General features: G+C 40.6%; 2 protein-coding genes and 1 pseudogene across 2 annotated transcripts; 1 reads left to right on the top strand and 2 right to left on the bottom strand.

Moving 5' to 3' along the window:
• Nucleotides 1-3,758: 3,758 nt before the first annotated feature.
• Nucleotides 3,759-5,336, top strand: LOC129597832 (uncharacterized; annotated as a pseudogene).
• A 6,033-nt stretch (nt 5,337-11,369) lies between these two features.
• LOC129581029 (beta-glucanase-like) lies at nt 11,370-12,239 on the bottom strand. Its single transcript, XM_055471864.1, has one exon. The coding sequence runs from the start codon at nt 12,177-12,179 to the stop codon at nt 11,424-11,426; it is 756 nt and encodes a 251-aa protein (XP_055327839.1). The 5' UTR covers nt 12,180-12,239; the 3' UTR covers nt 11,370-11,423.
• Nucleotides 12,240-12,716: 477 nt separating this feature from the next.
• Nucleotides 12,717-14,332, bottom strand: LOC129594502 (uncharacterized). Its single transcript, XM_055491588.1, has 5 exons — nt 14,217-14,332; nt 13,970-14,138; nt 13,568-13,753; nt 13,220-13,339; nt 12,717-13,098 (listed from the first exon to the last, which is right to left on the bottom strand). The coding sequence occupies exons 1-5, from the start codon at nt 14,273-14,275 to the stop codon at nt 13,003-13,005; spliced, it is 630 nt and encodes a 209-aa protein (XP_055347563.1). The 5' UTR covers nt 14,276-14,332; the 3' UTR covers nt 12,717-13,002.
• Nucleotides 14,333-14,484: the final 152 nt, after the last annotated feature.

The raw sequence follows: 14,484 nt of genomic DNA, 5'->3' as shown, positions 1-14,484 counted from the left end.
CCAAAATTAACGGAGAATTTTAAAAAAATTAGAATTAGAATTTGGAATTAGAAAAAGGAGATTCGATTTCCAAATACTAAAGTTAAGCTAACATAGGCCACGGGCAACATGCAAACACATCCTTGGTAAAACTACGAAATTACCATGCACTACTTCTTATGTGCCACTCTTTCAGATACTTCTATGCAAAATATTATTGTACACTGTACAATAAACGTTTTTTCGTTACTTGAATTTATGTGTGCCTCTTACACGCAGAATTTCAAGTCCAAAAATTATACCGAAGCTATTTACGAAAACATTTGCAGCTGACCATTTGATTTCACAAATCGGCAAAGTTTGCGGATTGTTTGATATACTTTAGTTTTCTCTTTCTAAATATTCAGCAAAATGCCATTACGAGAGCCGAAATCACGTTTTGATTCTTAATCCTTATTTATTCATACTTCATTGGAAGTGCCGTATAATCGTAGTTGTAATACAGTTTCAAAATCCGCAAAAAAACTAAATCGTTTGCCTCTTACGGTCAATGTAAATTTCTGTAGTTCAAATCGTGGTAATATGCTAAGACCTGAACAGCGGAGCTCGCTCGATTGTTGTCTTCAGACTACAAACGGCTTCTGCGTGGCCTGGCTCCAACATGCAACCGCCATCCATGTGGACCCGGTGGCAACAATCCGTGTCCAGGACCATGCCGGTGCTCGAACAACGGCGAACCGAGACACCGGGGTTTCTGCATATTCACGGCCGCCGGTGATTATACAGGGCCTTAAACCAACTGCGTACATGCCTCCATGTTAGGGAAAGTACAACAATGCGCATTCGAAAGCACTCTTCGGGAACGCTTCGATGGACATTATAAATCGGAACGGCTGCATCAAGCGGAACACTCCAACAAAATAGCAACAAAAGATATTACACTTCTAAATAGCTAGAATCACGTGCTCTGCTTGCAGGTGTACATTTGCAGATTTGCAGTTTAAAAAATTTTGGCATGACGCTAATTTTAATTCTTTAATGATACCATTGTTTGCCAGTTACCTGTGACCGGCGTTTAAGGCCTGAGTTGATCGAATTCAGAACTTCATGTTGGTGGACGGTGGTTGATTAATTATATACTGGTCAAATAAGCCGAAAGCTAAACATTTCTCTTATGTGGTATATAAGCTCACATAACCGTATGAAACTGGACTGAAACAACATTTTTTTAGCCTGATTTGCTCAGCGATTTCCATGAGTTAGTCGCTCTTTAAGCAAGTAGCGGTCCCGCTGAATTGGCGGGGCTGTGCTGATTAATGGAGTCAATCTCGCTCCGTGAATTGCCTGCATTCGCTTCTGGTTACGAAACAAAATCGCAACCAAAACTCGCCGTAAAAATCAACGGAGTAGTGGACTGGGTTCCCATCTTTGGGAATATGTTTTATCATTTTATAGCCGAATGATTTGTATACGTTGTTTTGAAAAGTGTTTTGTGCCGGCATCCATTTGCGGAGATATTACGACTTAAAGTGGACAAAAAGTTTAAACGCATTGTCGCGTACCAAAGTCCGATTTTTACCGATCTTCTTAAAAGTTTCTGTAATAATACACAATATGACCATGAGTCACATCTGAGCAAGTGGCGCGCGGTTTCGATCATAGCATTTTGTCCAGTTTTAAATCAATTTCAAAGATTATAAAATTCATTTTAAAATTTTAATAAAACGCTAGGCTCTTTACATTGGTGGAGGTTCGCGCTAGCCATATAACGACGCGTGTTTTACAGCAAAGTTTCAAAAAATTGAGAAAAAACTTAACTTTTGGTACGCTCCGGCCAATATGTACAAATTCCGCGGTTATAGATCTAGAATGACATAATTCGCGATACAAAAAGGTTTGAAGTGTGCGATCGAAATCTAAAGTTCATGTGTACGAAACTAGTGCCATGTACCAGGTCATTTGCTTAACACTGTGTATTTTGCTCAGGTAAGCTGTATGGGTTAAATTTTCTTTCGAAGTTTGTGCCTTTTAGTAAGGCAAATAAGAACATGTCTAAAGGTTTTAGAAGATTGTTCATATCATGCTAGAACACTAAACGGTAAAGGGTTCACACTCCAATGTGGCCGTTTTGACGGAAAAATAAAACAAATTCACGATCCCTAAGTATCTAATATTAGCAGTACAATCACCTTTACGTTTATCTGCTATTCTCCACAAAGCAGGCCGACACGAAGGCGTTTGCCCCACCCATCTATAATTATGTCTGTTTTTAAGTTATAACACTACAAGGCCACTCAATCCAGTAACCTTAACGAGAAGTATATGCAAATTCGAATTTATTTAGGCCAGCTGTTAAAATAAGGGTACATACTTCGCAAAATTAAAGTGTAACAGTTGGCAAAATTAAGCATTGCAGTGATACACTAGGAAATGGTCAAAGGGAACAAGCGTACTACTATACGCATGGTTTCTGTGTCTTGGGGATAACTTCAACGGCGTCCAATTAACGCCAGATTGAGTTCTTCCGGGACTAAACCATCCGGGACTACAGATGCGGATGCTGTCACCATCGAAAGTTGAACTTGATATCACATGGATTTATCCGAAATCGAATTTCGAAAATAGTAAGTTCAGACCTTATTACTCACACAATAAATTTCCATCACGTTTTGAAATATGTTAGTTTTTCGTACGTGTTTATGCTGCGATGGCGGGTGACGTTACGACGTTAACGTCGTAACGTTACGATTCGAAGTCAGTTTTCGGGCGCATTGGTTGATCCGATTACAAAGCAAACTGCAGACAAAACAAACACATAACGTTCACATCCCGACTGACGATGCACTGAATCTAAATCCTTAAAGCGTTCCAGAGCATTCCCGTGGTATCTGTGATATCTTGTACGCAAAGATGTTGTAGATGAAAGCGAAAAGTATAAGTATTATAATTATACGGTTAGTACGAGTATATACTGTACTTAGCGACAAGTTAAGCCATGGTCATAAATATTTAAAGTGCCATGCAGTCACTCGCTGCGGCTGTACGCATATTGTGTCAAAGGTGATAAACCAATGGGCTGCTATTAGCCGAAAACGATGTGGATTGTCGTGCATTCCTGCCACACCCTAAATAGACTTGCAGTCATCGAGCTGTCCGTTGTATTCCAGGTTATACTTTGTAATTGTAGGTACACTACGCACGCATCGCGTCATAAGAATCCTACATGCCCTATGGGCAAATTAAAATCAACCAAATGCAATCATCCAAAAGAAAAAAGTTCCAGGAACATAGTGCAAAGTGGCGGAAGATTTCATACGTTTCCAAAAGGTTAATAATAAAATTATCATGTGCGATTAATGTATTCGATCGTATTGTGATGAATTTGCCTGTTGTCATTTTATGATTTCGTGGAGTGCTCGTAATTCGAACAGAAAATTTTACAAAAAATATTCAAATAATGTGATCAAATTACTGTTTGATCCTCCAGTCGTGGCCATGATGGGGGCCGGCACTGCGTATTACTTCTGCTCGAATTACCGTAATCTTGCATAAAACTACGGCACCCGCCTGCAATCCGTGCAATATGCAATTGAGCCGCGGGCTGTCAAAGGCCCAACCTTCCTGTCGGCGTTTTCCTGCTTGCTCTTTCTTCACTCTCTCGAGACAGGAGCGAGAGTATCGATTGATGTTTTCGGAGTACGTTTAAGCGTACGGAGTATGTACTTTGTATATATAAAAACTGGCTCACATGCATCGAGATTCTTGGGATTATCCACATATGCACTGACTCACTCGTGCTCGCACTGAAACTCCGGCAAACTATTCCACACTGCTTGCACTTACATCATTTATTCACAGAAGTGTAATTCTCATAAAACCAACATTGTTTTAGTGCTTAGATTTTCTACCTTTCAAACCGTTTTAACGAATGTCCGATATGGTGGAGAAGGCGGTTAATAGCCCGGCACATTCCCGAAAGTCCAGTACCGACTCGGCCATCCGCTTAATGCACCGCGACCAACCGCGGAAGATGTCGGCCGTTATCAATCTCCATTCGGGAAACAGTAGTCCGGCACATTCCCGCAAATCCAGCATCGTTTCCTTGCGACAACCGCGCGATTCACCGCGCCGTATGTCCGCGGTCTCCGATCTAGGCTCACTTGAAGTCATCAACATTATCCATTGCCGCGTCATCGGAGGCGACACTGGAGAGTGGCTACGAGACGATAACCGATGTCGTCTGCAAGGGTCCGCTGTTGTACTATAAACCGCGCTGGTTCGGGGAAAGCTGGAAACGCTATGATGCCGTACTGAGTCGGGACGGAGTATTGCGTTGGTTTAAAATCGCCGGCAGTGAGGATGCCGGGCAATTGGAAGGCACCCTGCTGCACTCCATTCCCAACGGATTGATTACCGTGGGCAAGCATACGGAGAAGATCCCCCAGGAGCAGCAGGTGCGGCTGCCCCGTGAGGTCAGCTTCGCAACGGCCATCGCCATTGGGGAGCCGCAGACGTCGGGAGAGGTTTTCTGGTTTGTCTGCCCGTCAACGGAGATGCTGGGGTGTGGGAACAGGGTCTGCGGGAGGTGGCGGCGGCGGAAAAATTCAGCGCGGGATGTACGGTGTACCCGGCATGGATGAAGTACAGCCCCGAACCGCCGGCGGATGAACGAGAAAAGAACAAGGAGGCAAGCTGGACAGATGTATGTATAGTACTTAAATTCATTTACAAATATTTTATGACATTGAACTGCATTTGCGTTTCTTCATTTGCGTTTCTACAGGGGTTTGGTTATGCATTGTTTATGTGAAGGTACGTCAGTGGTGCAGATCGTATGGCACAGGAATGTTTCAAGACCTGCGCGACGTTGACTGTAATAGAAAATAATTTTTGCAGGTCCGTATGGGTACAAACCGGAATAAATACATAATGATCTTCCAATGCAAGAATGACGGAGAAAACATGAATTCGATGCTAACTTTTTGCTCCTGGGAGTTTATTCGCTTTCATCCTGTTATGCTTTAATTGCAATTTTTCCAGAGGGGTTCTGGTAATTAATACAATTCGTGTTTTTAGAATTATAAACAAGTTCTGTAATTGCGCATTTTATCGTTTGCATGTTGCAAATGTTGTGACTTTGTGCGATCATCCCGGTTTGTGCTGTGCACAAAAGGGATATTACTGTAAAATTTACGTAAAATATTCATTCTCTTAAGTACCGTTGGTCGGGAAATTTTAATCCATGGCCCCTGGGGGTTTGACTGTAGACAGAATCGAAATAATTATTAAAGGTCACGATCAATGGTCATGCATGTTTATGGACAATCTGTGTTTGGTTGCATGTTAATATCCTGATGGTTGTTAGTGTGAAAATCCATAATTTTTAAGCGTTTAACGTTGCGCTGGCGGAACAGATAAATAGATAGTTGTCGCACAACAAAGCTGAACCAAAAATATCCTGCAAAATCTACGCACAGTTAACCAGGCCGGAATCGGATATGAATGAGTCACATCAGGAACTTCCCGGCTCATCTGATTAGAAGCCCGACAAGAACACTGTTTATTGGGCCGACATACAAGTAAATGGTGAGAACATGGCGTCAGAGTAGGGTACGGCAACTGTCAAACTCTATCAAAATAATTATACTAAAGACACCAATCTGTTTAGCAGTAGATGGCAGCAGTTTATCAAACGAGACACTGAACCCACTAATTCTGGACGGGGCAACGCGAGAACCGGCGGTTTTGTCGTATGGCCATCAGCGGCGGGAAGGAACCGCAGTTTTCACCGGTTTGATGTGACCTTGCCCGGATCACATAGAACGCAGTCATGGCGAGTCACGTGGCGAAACGATAGTGTATCGAAACGTTTAGTTCTCAACGAAACGAAACGTTTACAATTAGTTCTCAACATGGATACCAAAATAACAGCCGGCTTGAGGAGTAGGTTTAATGGAGATTTTCATCCTCAAGCGCACTGGATATTCCTGAAAGTCCAATGCCGGTCATGATGATCCTGTGGTTGTACAAAGGAATGCCGCCGAGTAATGCTCAGGAAACGGAAATTATAATTTATTCCCTTATTTTCACTCCGGTGAAGCAGTAAAAGCATATCTAAAGACGTGCCATGTTTTCACAGATACATGTATCGGACTCATCGCTGAAGAGTCCCTTTTTTATTAAAGTTCGCAGAAGTACCGAATAGACTTCTAAAAGTTAAATAAGCTTACATTTGCATGATCGATTTAGCTAAATGTCGCTTCTGATCATGAAAACTGCATTAGACGCGTACAACGTACATTTTTTATTCCACCGAAAAGAGTCACTGCCATAACCTGAATATGGACGCAATTAATGTACAAATGCGAAAGAAATACAGAAATTATAGCTTTAATATCGTGTTTGTACTATCCCTTCCAACGGCAGTAACCACGACTTTTGGGAGAACCATAAATATTTGTGCAAATACACATGTTTCCGGAGCATGGATTCAAATTGCCCGGACCACATTTTGCTCGATGGCAGGATGGTGCTAATCGGCTAAACGTAAACGGCAATTTTGATAGTTTATTAAACCATCATCTGCAACACGATTCAATGTGTTAATATTGCTTACGTGTCAGATGTAAAGAAGTCTTAAGTCCGAACCAAACAATAGAAGTAAACCAACCAGAAAACCCAGCAGTGCACGAATTACGAAAGTAAAAACTGACCTTACGGTTATTTTATGCCATAGTTACAGCAACAGCGATGCATATTAACGTGCTTGGCTACAAATTCACTGACTCCACTCATTGCAGCACGTTTACTGTACATAATCATTAATGGTGATTTTAGTAAGTAATGTTTTCCTGCTAACAGATTTTAAGATTTAAGCAAAACAGTGTAATCAACCTAGGTTACCTAGAGCCTGAAGTTACATCCCAGTTAATTATTATCTACTATAATGCGAATCTTCCACGAGTATGAATAAGTAAGAGGGTTTTTTTTGTTCAATAAACGGTCTACCTTTAATCGGCTGACTTACCAGTTCCAGGCACTTAAGGATTTTGCCCATAGATTAACCTCCAGTGTGTCGATGAAAGTGCCCAAATGATGATCATCGCCATACAGAACTGAACCGGTGTTGCCATTATTTTGGCACGGAAAGGTAGCACAGACATGTAACACCGATACCGACTGTGGTAATACTGTGAGTTGTCAGAATCGTAGATGCGAAAATGCAAATTATGTATTAAGAGATCAGCCGTAGTTTTTATTAAAAGTGCAGCTTCGAATTGGGAAACAACTTGCTGAGCTATCTATGACATTTAAACCATTGTGGAAGAATTTTAGGAAATTAGTTGCCAGTTTTTGTGTTGTTTTTGCCTGCAAACCAATAAGGAAAGTTCCACTTCCGTGAAGACGCGGCGATACCATGGGAAATATATACCAGTACATAGCAACGTTACGGAATCATTCGCATTGTTTTGTTTCAATCGCGCTTAGTAAATTACTGGAGTTGTCAAGCAGACAAGCACACCACTGCTACCATCTTTAATACACGTGATCGTTTCAGTTTAGCTGTCGCATTATAAGTTCATGGTTATTTGGTTAAAGCCGTAATTTGTTAGCACGCGAATGTGCAAACGTGTTTTTCTCGTGTTCAATGTCTGCAGACATGGGTAGCACATTCTAGCAAAAGTGCTTAAATTATTATCACAAATTTAGCCTGATGTACAACAATGCTCCGGCTGGACATAATAAATTTCATAGCTCCATAGCTATGATAATTATTAATTTTGTAATTCTGCAGATACAGATTGTGCAGGTTTGGTGTACTTAACGTACGATAATTCATAAAAGATTTAGAGATAAAAATTCTTTTGTACAGATTAGCATTTCTGTCTTGGAGAAAAACCTACGAATAATTATGTTACAGCATTTGTACATTACTGCAGTTTTCCGGATTGCATCAGAATACAAGTAACCCTACCGGTAAATTCAGTACTGCTAGAAATACAAACAATACCGGACTTTTTGACTGCGGAAGTCGTTTTCACTTACTCATACAACGCGTGCTATGCCGGCCGCCCTCCGCTGCTCTAGCCAAATGCATTCTATTTAAATACATACATACTCAAACAAGACTTTATTCAGAACAAACTTTTGGTTAGTTTTACTAATAATATCGTGACCAATATATTCTTGCATATATTATTATCAATATATATATTGGTAAAGCATCATCAAATTGATAAAGTACACCGATCACACCAGATCTAGACTTTTAATTTAAACGTCCTTGCGTATACCTGCAGGTTTGCGGTAAATACTTACCGCAAGCCTGAATTTTGACATTCTTTGAACGAAACTGAGCTAAACTGTTATCTCAACATAAATATTGCGTGAATAACATCGAACTGTTGTTTATAAAATGCCTGTCTTAAGATAAACATTTTGATTTTGACAAGGAGACAGTGTATATACATTTGGGTGCTGCAGTTTATTTACAACCAGCAATACATGGTATTATGAGTTGTTCATGAGAGTTACTCAAATGACGCACATACTCTGGAAACCGGAAGAGACGTAAAATTTGATACAGAGATGACAAAAATGTAGTGAAATATGGTTCGTCTCGATAGCTTGATTAAATACAAATACCATGGCGAACATAAGGTATTTTCCAACATATTTTATGGATGCACATAACTTAATCCATGTGAATAGTAATTTTCCCCGGCCGCGCTGGATGACGGGGTGAAACAACAGCGTCCGCGATTTGTTGTGCCCTTTGCGCAGCATTTACACGGTGCCGCACAGGGATTCTCGTATCCTGGTCCGCACAGCTTTTTGACGCATTTCTTGGCTTGGGCATAAATAATGCCGGTGTTGTCTGCAGCACATCATCTGGATATTACTTTAATTTATGCAGTTCAACGAAATGGCAATCAGCCCATTTTTATGTTCTTACCGTTGTCAGCGTGAGAAAAACAGTCCGTAAGAATGGCGCAGAAGACTATCAACAACAGCAGCTGATGGGTATACATTTGCTGTGGAAATAATTGCAGGTAAGCGTCATTAAAATTTACAGTTTTACCATTATGGTTAATTGTGCAATAGAACTACACTAACCGCATGAGCGCTTTGCATTACAAAAGCAGGATGTTAATGAATTCTTCTTGTTGATTCTCAGATTTCGGCGATACGTACTGAGTAATGTGTAAGTTTCCCTGCAGCCATACTCGCATGCACGACCGTGTCCTTGAAAGTAATCAACATGCAGTTTTAAATCCATTAAAAACCGGAAATGTACTAAGTAAAAGCAGTATTACAGGAGGTGTGCGCTGAAAAAAACGTATTCATAATTGTCTTACCCGGTATTGTAGCGGTGTACTCGTAAGTCGTAACTGTAGAGTATTTCAGTGCAAAGATTTTCCTGAAGTTTGGTAATTCTAAACCTGATCGTGCAGTGCAGTTTTAATTTAGCGTAAATTGTTGTGTATATACGTTACTCATTTACGCCAGTGAAAAAAAAAGAAGTTTATTTCCATTCGCAACAAACAGTTAGTTATAGGCGTTGACCTCTTGTGTACAAATAAAATAGTTATAAAATATTAACAAAGTGTTATTTATATTTCTGGCTTGGTACATCTATTTTTTATACTGGCAAAGGAACAATGAAAACACTGGCGCTTTTGTATTCTGTGGCTTTCCTCATGATGGTTTTCCGATTCCAAGCAGCACATGCATATTATAATCTTGCAAGGTCGAATGCGGGTATGTACATACACTATGCACATTTATAATCCAGTAATCGTACGCTCGTAGTTACAGTACTTGTATTACAGTTTGATTGCAAAACAGCTTGATTACAGCTTGATTGATACAGCTCTGCAAAGCTTGATTTCTCTAACGTCATTGCTCTAACGTGCATCTGTTTAGTTTCTTAACCTTTGCGGAATACAATAAACATGCTTTCAAAGCAGGTACTTGGAGCGTAGCAATCGTCGTTATTAGTAGCATACATATGATATTATACAGCATTTAACTAATTATTTATGTTGAGCATGGTTGTAGAAGTGCATATATTTTTGTACATGGACAGACTAGAGCTAGTACGTTTGCGTTGCATTTTGTCGTTTGCTGTAACAGTTGTTAATTAAAAGCAGTACGAGTGAATGTGGCAGCGTAAGAAAATGGAACATATAAAGAAATATAAAAATTTGACATAGCCAAGTTTTCAAAGTTGTTTTCGTACCTGTACATTGATAGAAATATTGTTTAACAAACTTTTCAAGTTTCCGAAGATTTTTCGCCAGACGGCACTTGTACCTCCCGTACTTGAGAGAATTTGGCACATGCTGCTTGATGCACGTGCCGGTGTCGGATGTGATAATCCAAACAGACCCGGTCTTAGATTAGCACTTCTGCCGCGGGGGTAAACTTGCACGTGTCTAGTCTGCACATTCGCATAAATTCCGCGACGGAAATTCAGAGAGTTATCCGTTTAAAATTACAAAGTTGCAAACCGTCTGCAAGAAATACAAGATAATTATAATAATGAGTTTTTGTGAATGATACTCTTGTAAGTTTTTGTTTTTTATTACGGCATTAAATTAGCTGTAAATAATAATAATTTCGAACAGCCTAGGTGATGAAAACTATATTTTCAGCGCCAAAATGTATGAGTAGTGGCCGTATCTGTGGACCAGGAGCTCAAAATCCGTGTGACACACCATGCCATTGCACTAATGTTAATGGAAACGAGAGAACACGGGGACGTTGCAACTATCCTTAGGCTGATGATGTGGTAACCGGTTTCCAAAGAAAAGAGCTGTTGCTGCTAACTTTACTGTACTTGGTACGTAAACTACTTCAGTATAGCCGTTGTACTTGTTATGCCGTTTGAAGCGACTGGTACTACCTCCACTAACCGGTCATATTTGTCTCTTCTAACAGATAGCCGAACTTGTGTAAGTTACACGTAATGTATTTCGAAATTACGCCCCAGCTTTGCACTATTTTCTGAAATTTTCTTTTAAAAGCTGCATCGGTGACAATGTTACAGAAAATCAGACATGTGGGCGAAACGCTGTCTACCATGAAGGAATTATAAAAATGTTCCTTGTCGCAGACTCGTCTTGGTTGGTTGTCTAAAAATTAATAGCTCTCTCATGATATTTTGTCCACATATCATATATAAATTATTCTAAAATTGTCATGGTCAAGAAATCACCGCGTTGCGTTCTCAAGAAAACTGAAAATACACATGTTCGCAAAACACTTAAGTTCGCAAAACACGCAATACACCAACAGCGGATTGCTCCAGTTTGGTAGCGAAAACTGCAAAACGATTCCGTCAGAATTTTGATACGGCAAAGTGTGTTGATGTTTATTGTTGTACCAGTACTCTTGCATCAGTGTTTTTTCGGAAACAAATTCCGTTATCTTACTATGTTCTAAAAGGGGATAAAGCTGAAAGAATGAATTACAATTTCGACTTCGCGGATATCGCTCGGTGGTGCACCCTTGAACAACCAGAGATTCATCATCGCCGGCATGGGATTTTGTGGAATATCCAGTGAACTTGCCGGTGCAAAACTCCAACTAGCGTATTCATTTAGCCGGTTATTATTCTGATGTCCATGTTGCGCACTGAACAAAATCGTGTCATTGCGCCATATAAACGACTGCGTCGTGTACGATCCTGTTAGCGTCGCATCAAACCGATACGATGTCTGTTTCCTCCCCGAGGCGGATGGCCACACCGCGAAATTTCCCGTTTTGGCGTTGGCGTTCCCCCATTTAGCGTATTCAATGTCGATCTCATTGGTTGTGTCAGGACCGACGTCGCGCGGGGGGTAGTTGAATAATCCCAGAACAACGTTCTTATCCAGCCGGTCGATACGCCCTTCAATCTGGAACTGATAACGACCGAATCCCAGGCGTTCGATGCCAGCGACTCCCGCACAGGACCAATTTCCGTTGCGATTGGTAATTTTCAGATGCAGGTGACCTTTGTTATCGAGAAACATGTTGGTTTCATCCCAGTTGTTGGGACCGGGACCAGCTTGAGTTTGATTGCGAACAGACCATTGTCGCCCGGAAAACGTAAGAATTTTGCGGTTTACGCCGATCACCGGAACACATAAGTATGTTATTACAAGTGCGATCAGGGCAGCTCTGAAACATCGTATCAGTGTAATTGGTGTCATTTTAGCTGTCAACTGCCAAATTTATAAAGTTTGCAATTTACAAATTAAACGCAGCGTCTGTCTGCTTCCGTTCAAACGCTGATCAAGTGGCCACTCGAATTCCGGGTGGTTCATGCTTAAATTTGGTTGCATTTTTTATCTATACTAACAGGTAGTGCGATTATAATCTTGCTGACGAATCGTGGGTGTGACAGGATCTAGTACGGCACAGAGATCGCTGCTTTCATATACGTTGCTGTACGCAAGGTACCCGCTGAATCGAATATCATTTTCCCGTTTTTCGGTACGGATGTTCGGGTGTACTATGTATATTCGCAAAAGAAAAGAAATGTTAAAATCATTTTACGAATACAATGCCATAATTAGATACAGACCGAATTAACAAACGTGTTACATTCAGCACTTTAACCTTGAGTACCAATTTTCTGTAATGTGTAATTCTTACTCACGTAAAACATATATGAAATAGTAGTCTGTAAGCACATTCTGTAGCCAACAACGGAAAACAATGAAACAATCATCCGCAACAGATACATGTAATATGTAATAAAAGATTTGTAGCGCAAATGCTGTCTAGGATTAATATCATTCTTCAATACATTATTCACGCTTATGAGCAAAATAACCAGGTTTACATGCTCTTAATTTTGAAAGCACAATGAATGAAGGCTTTATGAAGCAATCATAGAGTTCTGGCAAAAATCGAGCTGCGAAAGATTAGCAGAAAAAAACCCTTAAGAGCAATAGCCATAAACAGATTGATGATTTGTCACCGCAAAGTGACGCGAACATTTAGCGCCAACAGTAGATATCAAATTCATTCTCAATCGAAAGCCGGAGCATGATACCGTTTCGTCATATGGAGATAGGTGACAGCGGCAGTGAAGAACAAAGCGAGACTTTCCAGGAACGCAAAAGCCTAAGAAAAACTTTACCATCAAAAACTAATCGCATTTTGTACATACAGAGTAGTGCGGCTATCACGGTAAAATGACCCTTAAGTCGGGTCCTGTTGAAACTGGAAAAGGAGTGTCGCTTACACAACTTGCCGCCCTTGGTGCGACAGAAAAACCTGGATCCGGATTTTGTACACTTCCCAAAGTCAAGGCGAATGTTAGGCAGGATATTAACAGCGACAAAACGATAGACTGTCCAGTTACCTGCAAAAAATTATTAGATGACAAAGGACTTGCTGTACGCCTATTACTGCAAGGATTTCAGTAAGCGCACAAAAAAATGTACGTAGTTTTGTCCCTACGAGAGTAAGCACGTACGAGTATTATGTACGTACGTATGTACTATGGATATGGAAAAAATGTTCGCTAACGAATCGTGGTAGCGGCAGCGTTCAACTAACCGTGAATACAAGTACAAGTAATTGCACTTACAATAAAATTCATGGCACATTCGCCGATCCGAAGCTTTTTGTGTGCGGAAAATCCGACGAATGCGACGAAAACTGCTAAATACAACCATGATGCAAGAACCGCATACTCGTACAATTCCCAGCGAAACCTCGGATTTGTTTCCAATTTTTCCAATTCAAATGAAAATGTTGCCACAATACCGGAGAACTGAAAAGTGTTCATAACAGTATAACGCAAATTTAGCTTATACATATTATGCATAGAAAAAAAAGTCATTAACTGCATGCTACATCTCTTGTTGCAGTTCATGCTGCTGTCTGTTGTCGTTATCTGTAAATTCGTGATAGCTAGCCGATTGTTGACCATCCCGGTCGAAAATCCAAACATTGTACTGTTACGACAGCAAAGCATCTGCACGCTTACCAAGGCAATATCGGTCAAGATGCCTCCAGTGCTTGTAAAATAGCGCTTGTTAAGCTGCAGTTTGTGTGCTGCTTTTTCAGCTGCAGCTGGCGATATGTCTGACTTTGGCGATCCAGCATCACAAATAATCGGCACGCCTTCCGCTTGGCAAACTTTTGCCATCATTTTCCTACATCAAGTTTTTGTATCAAGAATTTCACGCTTACTGAGATACTTCCACGAAAACGCAAACAATCATCATAATTACAACAGGATGATGCAGTTTGCTCGAGAGCTGAGCGCGTCAAACGGAGGTCGTGGTATCATGTGATACAATTCCAGACTTAATGCGGACGTTTACCAACACAGCACAGTACTATACCGAATCAATTGATACAGAATCGATGTACCTAAACACATCGATCTACTTGCGATCGATCACGCTGCACAAATTTTTCATGGGATACCGGAAGGGTTATTTCTCGCAGCTATCAAAATAAGTATTTCCTGGTATCCCGGATATATGGTCTCCGATC

This window comes from Paramacrobiotus metropolitanus, unplaced genomic scaffold, assembly GCF_019649055.1.
Source record: "Paramacrobiotus metropolitanus isolate TYO unplaced genomic scaffold, Prichtersi_v1.0 Parri_scaffold0000001, whole genome shotgun sequence".
NCBI lineage: Eukaryota > Metazoa > Tardigrada > Eutardigrada > Parachela > Macrobiotidae > Paramacrobiotus > Paramacrobiotus metropolitanus.
Note: the sequence above shows the minus strand (reverse complement) of the source record. Positions and strands in the feature narration are given on the sequence as shown.